Here is a 9,579-nt window from a genome sequence, read left to right on the forward strand (position 1 = left end):
CTTAAATGTCTAGTTTATTTAGACGACATCGTCATATATGGAGCGAGCCTAGAGGACCACAATAAAAGACTCAAGGAAGTACTGCAGAGACTCCGAGAAAATAATCTAAAGTTGCAACCAGATAAATGCGAATTTTTGCGCAAGGAAGTAATTTATCTAGGACACATAATTTCGGAGAATGGGATATCTCCGGCTCCGTCAAAGTTAACGGCAATAAAGGAATTTCCGACGCCGAAGAAAGTAAAAGATATACAATCTTTCAAAGGACTAGCCGGATACTACAAAAAATTCATAGAAGATTTTTCAAAAATAGCCAAGCCACTGACGAAACTAACGAAGAAAACGGAAAAATTCGAGTGGACTATGGACAGCAAAATGCTTTCGAAATACTAAAAGAAAGATTAATGACTGCGCCAGTGCTAACGTATCCAGATTTCAATTCAATCAAGAATTCATAGTGTGATGCTTTGCTTCCGACTATGCAATCTATGGAACAGCAAAATGCTTTCGAAATACTAAAAGAAAGATTAATGACAGCGCCAGTGCTAATGTATCCAGATTTCAATCAAGAATTCATAGTGACCACTGATGCTTCCGACTATGCAATCGGAGCAGTATTGTCACAAGGAAAAGTAGGTAACGACCGGCCAATTGCTTACGCCAGCAGAGTTTTATCGCGGGCGGAGCAGAATTACAATACAACCGAGAAAGAATTACTAGCGATTGTATGGGCTGTAAAACATTTTAGGCCATATATATACCGTACGAAATTTAAAATCATAACCGATCATAAACCATTAATCTGGTTATTTAATGTGAACGATCCCGGATCGAGATTGATCCGATGGAGATTAAAACTCCAAGAATATGATTATGAAATCATCCATAAAACCGGACGAGCGAACGCGAACGCCGATGCACTGAGCCGCAATGTAACAAGAGAAGCGCATGAAACAGAAGAGAAAGAACGAGAGATCCTCGCAATAGAAGAAGAAACAAACTCCGACGAAGAAAAAATATACACGGAGGAAGACAAGAAACAGATATTATATGAATATCATAATGCACCTACAGGAGGACATCAAGGAGTTGAACGAACGATAAAAAGAATCCGCCTAAACTATAATTGGCCAGGAATAACGAAAGATGTAGAAAAATACATTGCAAAATGCGAATTGTGCCAGAAAAATAAACTATCGCGAAAAAATAATTTACCGTTAATAATCACGGATACGCCTACTAAACCTTTCGAAAAATGCGCGTTAGATATTGTAGGACCGCTAACAGTTACAACAAACGGAAATAAATATCTTTTAACATTCCAAGACAACTTAACGAAATTCACCAAAGCGATACCGATTCCAAACCAAGAAGCGAACACGGTCAGTAAAGAATTCGTTACAAAGATTGTACTTGAACAAATACAAATAACTGCCTATCATCCGGAAAGTAATGGCGCTTTAGAACGATCGCATCGAACATTAGAGGAATATTTAAGACAATACATAAACGAAGACCAGACAGACTGGGACGAATGGATACCGTTGCGACAGTCACTTACTTGGTTATACTCAACTGTACGCGAACAATCAATAATAATTCGGCCTCTGCGGGTCCCAGCCACTTTGATCGTGAGGTGAGTCCATGTAAATATTTTTGGGACCATCTTAGCCAAAAATGATCCCTCATTTTTTGTATAAGTTGCCAGGGTCACATTGTTAATTCCCTTTGATTTGTCCGTGAGAGTTCCGGTACGGCGAGAAGCGGGGCACCTATCAAAAAATGTCCAGGTGTCAGTGCGGTGAAGTCGTCTGGATCATCCGAGACTGCGTGGAATGGTCGGGAATTGAGGCAGGCCGCCAGTGAGGAAGGTGCTGAATTCTTCGTACGTCAGAGTGGCTTCTCCGATGACCCGCTTCAGGTGGTGTTTAGTGGACTTCACCGCTGCCTTGAGGCAGGCCTCCACTGAGGAAGGTGCTGAATTCTTCGTACGTCAGAGTGGCTTCTCCGATGACCCGCTTCAGGTGGTGTTTAGTGGACTTCACCGCTGCCTCCCAAAGTCCTCCGAAGTGCGGCGCAGCGGGTGGATTGAAATGCCACCGGACACCGCTGGAGTTGGTGACGTTGGCGATTCGCTGGCCATCGGGCGATGAAGCTCGGAAGCGCCGTTGTCGTCCTGGAATGGACTCAACTTCGAGAGACAGCTGCGATATGAGACGATGCGATTGGCGTTGATGGCGGCGAGTTCTTCGGGGTAGTGTAGTGATTGCACTACGCGGAGCCATCTATACAGAGCTTCGTCGAGCTCGGCCGGTTGAAGGACCTGTGGTGTTGCGTCGCGCGGAAGTTGTGGGCGAACGATTGAGCGTCGCCACCGAAGGCACCACGCTGTCACCCTGAGAAGCCGGTGCAGCGAGGAAAACCTGAGCAGGAGCTCAGGCTCGATTTCTACGGCGGCGGCGTGGTGCGTGGTTGCTCTCTTCTCGGGCGGTTCGTCCTTGAGCGCCTCCAGGTTCTTCTTCGGCCAACTGAGCTCGGATTGGCGGAGCCAATCAGGACCAGTCCACCACAAGGCATGGTGAGCCAGCTCGCTGGGAGCTATCCCTCTGGAAGCGCAGTCGGCCGGGTTTTCTCGACCGGGAACATGTCTCCACTGAGCGTTTGGGAGCGTCAATTGGATCTGGGCTACTCGATTGGCACGTATGTTTTCCACCTTGATGCGTGTCCTTGGATCCAGTAACGTGACCTTGGAGTCGGACCATAAGTACGTTGGGGCTGTGGAAAGACTCAATGCAGTGCTTATATGGTGAGTAAGATTTACTAGCAATGTTGCGGCACAAAGTTCGAGGCGCGGTAACGAAATTTGCTTTATAGGAGCAACTTTGCTTTTTGCAGCCAGAAGATGGATTGTCGCGGTGTCACCGTTAGACATGCCGAGATACACGGCAGCGGCGTATCCTCTCTCGGACGCATCCGCAAAGCCGTGTATTTGGAAAGTTGAGGCTTCATCTCCCGTTTGAAGCCAGCGAGGAATTCGTAAATTCTCCAGTTGTGGAAGCTTCTCGAGAAGAAGCCGCCACTGTCGTTGTTCGGCGGGAGGAAGCGGAACATCCCAATCCAATTCTTGCAACCAGGTGGATTAGATCAAGATCTTCGCGCGGATTACCACTGGTGCCAGCCAGCCCAATGGATCGAAAAGACGCGCTGTTTCTGCAAGGACGCGCCTCTTCGTGTACTCGGAGGTTGTGCGGGCTTGGATCGCGAAAGCGAACTGGTCGCTGCGCGAGTACCATAGAAGACCAAGCGTGGACTGAAGCTCATCCTCCCAGGTGTGCTGAGCCTTGAGAAGCCTGTCTTCCTGCGGGACTCCGGTGAGTGTCTCCTCACAATTGGCGGCCCACTTTCGCAGCGGAAACCAGCCCGCCATGCGAAGTCCGTGAAGTTCACGCTGCAGAATTGTAGCCTCAGACAATGTGTTGGCTTCCGAAACAACGTCGTCAACGTAGCAGTCCCGTCGTAGCGCAGCGGCCCCGTGAGGGAAGCGGAATTCCTCGTCGTCAGCGAGCTGGCGCAAAGTCCGAATCGCCAAGAACGGTGCACATGCGAGGCCGTACGTCACGGCATTAAGGTTGTATTCGCGGACCTCGCTAGTGTTGTCGCGACGCCAGAGCACGCGTTGTAAGTTGTGGTCGTCGGGGTGAACGAGAATTTGGCGTTACATTTTTTCGATGTCCGCCACAATCGCATATCGATGCCACCGCCAGCGGAGGAGGACGTCGGCGAGCGCTGGAAAAATATTCGCCCCTACAAGCAGCTGGTTGTTTAAGGAATCTCCGGACCGGGCTCGCTGTGACCCGTTGAACACGACGCGTAGTTTGGTTGTGGCACTTGATTCCCGACATACTTCTTGATGCGGTAAGTAGCAGATTCTGACTCCTTTGTCTTTGTTGGATCCTTCCTTGACTTCGCTCATGTGTTGCAGGTCCTCGTACTCCTGCATAAATGAACGGTACAGATCGCCGAAACGAGAGTCCTGGCTGCCTTTCCGCTCCATAGCATGCAGCAATCTCTCGGCTGGCCTGCGGGTTTCCTCGAGGTTCCTTGGGGTTGTTGTGAACGGCAGCCGAACAACGTACCGTCCATCAATGTTGCGCTTGTGCGTCTGCACGGAGAAGTTCTCGCACCTGTCTTCCTCGGGTGCGAGAGCGGAGGGAGCGGAAGGCACTTTTTCTTGCTCCCAAAAGCGGCGGACCATCGTTGTGAGATCGAAGTCAGCGGTGCACTGGAAAGATTTGAGGTGGCCGTGCAGTGTTGCAATGCCGCACCCCCCTGACAGAATCCATCCCAAGATGGTGTTCTGTGCCATGGGAGTTTGTGGTCCACCCTTGCGGAGTCCATCCTCGAAAATTGCTGAGCAGATTTCTGCTCCAAGAAGCAGCTCGACTGGGTCGGTGGCCAAGTAGTTCGGTTCGGCCAACGGTAGTCCCTTGAGGTGTGGCCAGCTCTTGCGGTGTTTCGTCGTGGAGCCTTGATATGATGAGAGACGGGGAAGCACAAAGGCAACGACGGAGAACTTTGCTCCAGTCACCTTTGACATTAGATCCAGTGCTACTTTGCCGCGCGTTGTACCGTGGACAGTGACCCGCCGATCCCGAAAATCGTCACCGCGGAGTGGGTTCGTTGGAGACGTTGCACCAGCGCCTCGGTGACCACGGATACCTCTGATCCTTGGTCTATCAAAACGCGAACGGAATGAGGCTCTCCGTAGCGGTCGGCGACGAGGACTCGCGCGGTCGCGAGAAGAATAGCCTTGCGGTCATCGGCCCTGTTGACTGCGGAAAGCGAGGTCGCGTCGGTGGGCTTCGGAGTGACGTACGCGTCATGCAGCATGGAATGATGCCGCGCCTTGCACGACCAACTGCAACTTCGTTGACTGACACCTTGCTACTGGGTGATTGCCGAGGCAGTTGAAGCACAGGCAATGCAATTCGATGAAAGATCGACGCTCGTTTACTGGCTTCGCTTTAAACAGCCCGCAAGCCATGATCAAATGCCGCTCTTTGCACATCGCGCACTGTGCAGCATTGAACTCGTGTTTGGTGAAGTACGATTTAGCGGAACGCGATACACCCCGGAGGTTTTTGCGGTGCTCGTTTTCTTTGCTGCTTTCAACGTGAGCATGCGCTTAGTGATGAACTCGAGCAGAACGTCGTGATTCGGTGGATTTGACGAGTCGCAGGTTGAGGCCTCCCATTCCAAGCGCGTGCGAGAATCGAACAACTCAACGACCAAAAAATTAAAAAGATCCATGCCGTGTGAGTTGATTGGCCGCGCGATGCTCTCCTGCGCGTTCACGGCGGTCGTCACGGCGTGATAGATTCGGCTGAGTTCTTCCGCGGTCTCTCCCTTTATTTTATTTACAGCGGTAAAAGCGGCGAAGTTGGAGCGTATTAGCTCTTTCTTATTTTCAAAGTGCTTTTTTAAGAGTGCCCATGCTCGGTCATAATTTTCGCCAGTGACTGATAATGGCCAAATTAATCTTTCAGCGGTCCCTTGGAGACACGACCGAAGGTAGTGCAATCGCTCAATTTTTGAGATTGCGTAGTTGTCGCCGATCACGGAGAGAAACAGATCGCGGAACGAAGACCAATCCTCAAACGCGCCCGAAAATTACGGCAATTTGATACGAGGTAACGCGGTTTTCATCGAATAGTCTCCGGTTTGCTGCTCGTTTGACGCAGTCGAAGTTGACGGAGCAGTCTTGTAACGATCGGCGTATGCGGAGAGCGTACTACGTTGTTGCACGTACGTATTTTCGACGGTGTCAAAAAATTCAGTAGCGTACTCACTCTCGTTATATTTTTCCTTGTAGCAGGAGCGGATACTCTCATGCTGCATCTGGAATTTTGCCCACAGTTGATCCAGGATCTCGATTCTGGTTTCGATCGCGCTGGGATTGATGCCGCTTGCGCCCAGTTTCTTCAGATTGTCCACGGATCGGGACATACGACCGTGAATGTCACGCTGAGCGCTTATCAAGGTGGCCAAGTCTACGCTCATGATGACTTCTCTTTTTTCAGGTGGTCACAGAAATTCATTGGAAATCACTCCCGAACGAGCGGATGCCGGCGGAAATCCGATTCGAAGGACCAGAAAATGTTCGAGAGCGACCCAAAAATTAGAGCGCGACGAAACGCAAGGATGTATAACTTAGTGCCTTCAGGAAGAAAATACAATTCAGGGCTTAATATAATACATAAATTTACAAAAGAGGTACGCGCAAAAAAAAAACATTAATAATACATTGTAATATATTAAGATATCGACAGAATTTTATTAAATTAATTATTTGCACTACTTTTCGTTGGGGTGAATTCAACAAGTTTACAACGGATAAATGATAAATTTCAGGTGATACGTAAGAAAAATATCGCACGATGACAATCGCGAAACGGTTCTGCAAAATTGGAAAACGAGGATGGCGAACTTGACATAGGTGTGATTATTATATTATCATTATACATATGCTTTGATAGCTTGTGTAAATATTTTTTTAATTATTCTGATGAAATTTATTTCGATAGATAAGCGAAAGAGGACAGTTTTTCTGGATCTATTACTAGATCAGAATGAGAAGGACGAAACTCCGTTAACTAATGATGAATTGAGGGCACAAGTCGACACATTCATGTTTGAGGTGAGAGAAAAATCTTTGTAGTTTAACATAAAATTTCTTCTTATCAGACTCGGTAATGTTATTATAACTGAGTGTTATAAAATTGTAAATAGAGATAATGATACAGGGTCACGACACAACTGCGATTGCGATGATCTGGACGCTCTTTCTTTTGGGCAATAATCTCGAGCATCAAGAAAAAGTTCATGAAGAACTCGAGGAAGTTTTCAAAGATTCAAAGACACCAGCCAGCGTAAAGGAGCTGTCGCAGTTAATGTATCTCGATAGGATCATAAAAGAAACGCTCAGATTATTCCCAAGTGTACCTGTGATCTCAAGAAAATTAGCAGATGTAAAGATAGGTATGATAGGACTTTATTTCTATTAATATTAAGATAAAAGTAATCTTAAGATATTCACATTAATCTGGAAATTTGTAACTCTCGCAATTAAACGATAATATTTTTATTTAAAGAATAAAGAGAATGTGTTTCTATTCAGAGAGATAGCTTTTTCTTATTTATTAAAGGCTAAATAAAAACGATTCAGCAAAAGATTAATAGTTTAAAATCCATTTTAGACAGTCTCTTATTTGCAACAGAAATTTAGAAAAAGTTCCATTTACCATTTTCATATCCTGCATGTGTGCGTGCGTGCGTGCGTGCGTGTTGTGTTGTGTTGTGTTGTGTCAATTCTTCAAATAGTTTATCGATATAAAATTGTATATGTTGCAGAATACAGTCTATAACAGACTGTTTTATTTTAGGCGATTATACGCTTCCGAAAGATGCTACAGTCATATTGGGAATCTCATTAACGCATACAAATCAGGAAGTTTGGTCAGATCCAAAAAAGTTCGATCCAGATCGCTTTCTTCCGGATAATTCGAAACATAGAAATCCATATGCCTACGTTCCATTCAGCGCTGGACCAAGAAACTGTATCGGCCAGAAATTTGCTTTACTCGAAGAGAAAGCGGTATTAACAGCCATTTTGAGAAAGTGGAGAGTGAAAAGTGTAAAAGCAATGGATACAGTTCAATACGGGCTCACTATCACTTATCGACCGTGCGAAGAGATATTCATCCATTTCACGCCAAAGAAATAATTAATTTATCATACCATATACTCTATACACTTTTATGTATACCTTGAAATATATGGTGACGGTTTCGACGTTCTCGTCGTACAGAGGATGACATGATATAACGGATCGTAAATACCGAAATCGTAATATTGGCATATAATAATGAAATTTTATATATACTTACGTTGAGGATGAACACTTGATGCGATACTTGTTATAATTTTCCTCGAGATATTTACTTTGAAACAAAAAAATGACGAACGCGAAAAATACAGAGCCATTTGAATTTTGCGATCCATCGCGGTACATTTCGACAATTACCGCAAAATACGAAATCGAATAATTAAATATCTCGATATTCTTAAATCCGTTTTAAGTCAATATAAGACTATGCATGAAAGACTGCATGAAAGCTATGTAGTAAAGACTGAGATTGGATAAGATTTGATTAATCGGGAAATCTTTATTCTTTTCTTAATTAATTAAAAATCCTAATCTCAGTCTTTAATTTATATTATCTGATTTATCTATATTATCCAATATTGAATTGATACTAAAATGGATATTAAAGGTTGCTATATATGAAATATGATCCAGAAATTTGGTCAGATCCAAAAAAGTTCGATCCAGATCGCTTTCTTCCGGATAATTCGAAACATAGAAATCCATATGCCTACGTTCCATTCAGCGCTGGACCAAGAAACTGTATCGGCCAGAAATTTGCTTTACTCGAAGAGAAAGCGGTATTAACAGCCATTTTGAGAAAGTGGAGAGTGAAAAGTGTAAAAGCAATGGATACAGTTCAATACGGGCTCACTATCACTTATCGACCGTGCGAAGAGATATTCATCCATTTCACGCCAAAGAAATAATTAATTTATCATACCATATACTCTATACACTTTTATGTATACCTTGAAATATATGGTGACGGTTTCGACGTTCTCGTCGTACAGAGGATGACATGATATAACGGATCGTAAATACCGAAATCGTAATATTGGCATATAATAATGAAATTTTATATATACTTACGTTGAGGATGAACACTTGATGCGATACTTGTTATAATTTTCCTCGAGATATTTACTTTGAAACAAAAAAATGACGAACGCGAAAAATACAGAGCCATTTGAATTTTGCGATCCATCGCGGTACATTTCGACAATTACCGCAAAATACGAAATCGAATAATTAAATATCTCGATATTCTTAAATCCGTTTTAAGTCAATATAAGACTATGCATGAAAGACTGCATGAAAGCTATGTATTAAAGACTGAGATTGGATAAGATTTGATCAATCGGGAAATCTTTATTCTTTTCTTAATTAATTAAAAATCCTAATCTCAGTCTTTAATTTATATTATCTGATTTATCTATATTATCCAATATTGAATTGATACTAAAATGGATATTAAAGGTTACTATATATCAAATATGTAAATGCATTGGTTTAATATAAACATTTTATATTACATAAAGTTGCAATAATAAAATATGTTAAATTGAAATAATAAAATAATTCTGCTAAGTGACGTGATAATATGTCATTATTGAAATTTTATTCAATAAAATATTTATGTATATGTGTATATATATATATACAGGGTGGTCCATTTTAAAAGAGCCAGTCAAATATCTCGAAAAATATGGAAGATACGGAAAAACATTTCAGACAAAAGTAGTTTGGTTCGAAGGGGGCATAAGATGGTGCCATTGATGTGACCATGGATAGTCATTTGAAGGTCACATGAAAGTCACTTTCAATTTCTTAAATGGAAACCCCCATTTTTCATTGCATATTCTTATAACTTA

General features: G+C 43.7%; 2 protein-coding genes across 2 annotated transcripts; one reads left to right on the forward strand and one right to left on the reverse strand.

The window, feature by feature from the left end:
- Positions 1-2,041: 2,041 nt before the first annotated feature.
- LOC115237045 lies at positions 2,042-4,597 on the reverse strand. Its single transcript, XM_029809811.1, has 3 exons — positions 3,905-4,597; positions 3,167-3,565; positions 2,042-3,079 (listed from the first exon to the last, which is right to left on the reverse strand). The coding sequence occupies exons 1-3, from the start codon at positions 4,595-4,597 to the stop codon at positions 2,042-2,044; spliced, it is 2,130 nt and encodes a 709-aa protein (XP_029665671.1).
- Positions 4,598-6,201: 1,604 nt separating this feature from the next.
- Positions 6,202-7,919, forward strand: LOC115237046 (cytochrome P450 4C1-like). Its single transcript, XM_029809812.1, is given in 5 exon segments — positions 6,202-6,273; positions 6,412-6,496; positions 6,585-6,697; positions 6,804-7,038; positions 7,443-7,919. Coding segments are annotated over 5 exon segments (846 nt in total). The 3' UTR covers positions 7,784-7,919.
- The last annotated feature ends 1,660 nt before the right edge of the window (positions 7,920-9,579 follow it).

Source organism: Formica exsecta, unplaced genomic scaffold, assembly GCF_003651465.1.
Source record: "Formica exsecta isolate Colony F162 unplaced genomic scaffold, ASM365146v1 scaffold269, whole genome shotgun sequence".
Lineage (NCBI taxonomy): Eukaryota > Metazoa > Arthropoda > Insecta > Hymenoptera > Formicidae > Formica > Formica exsecta.

Coding starts and splice junctions, on each gene's coding strand:
- LOC115237045 (XM_029809811.1), bottom strand. CDS start 4,597: ATGTCAAAGGTGACTGGAGCAAAGTTCTCCGTCGTTGCCTTTGTGCTT. Junction 3,566..3,904: donor GCTACTTACCGCATCAAGAA/GTATGTCGGGAA, acceptor ACTTTGCGCCAG/CTCGCTGACGACGAGGAATT. Junction 3,080..3,166: donor TGGGCTGGCTGGCACCAGTG/GTAATCCGCGCG, acceptor GAACAACGACAG/TGGCGGCTTCTTCTCGAGAA.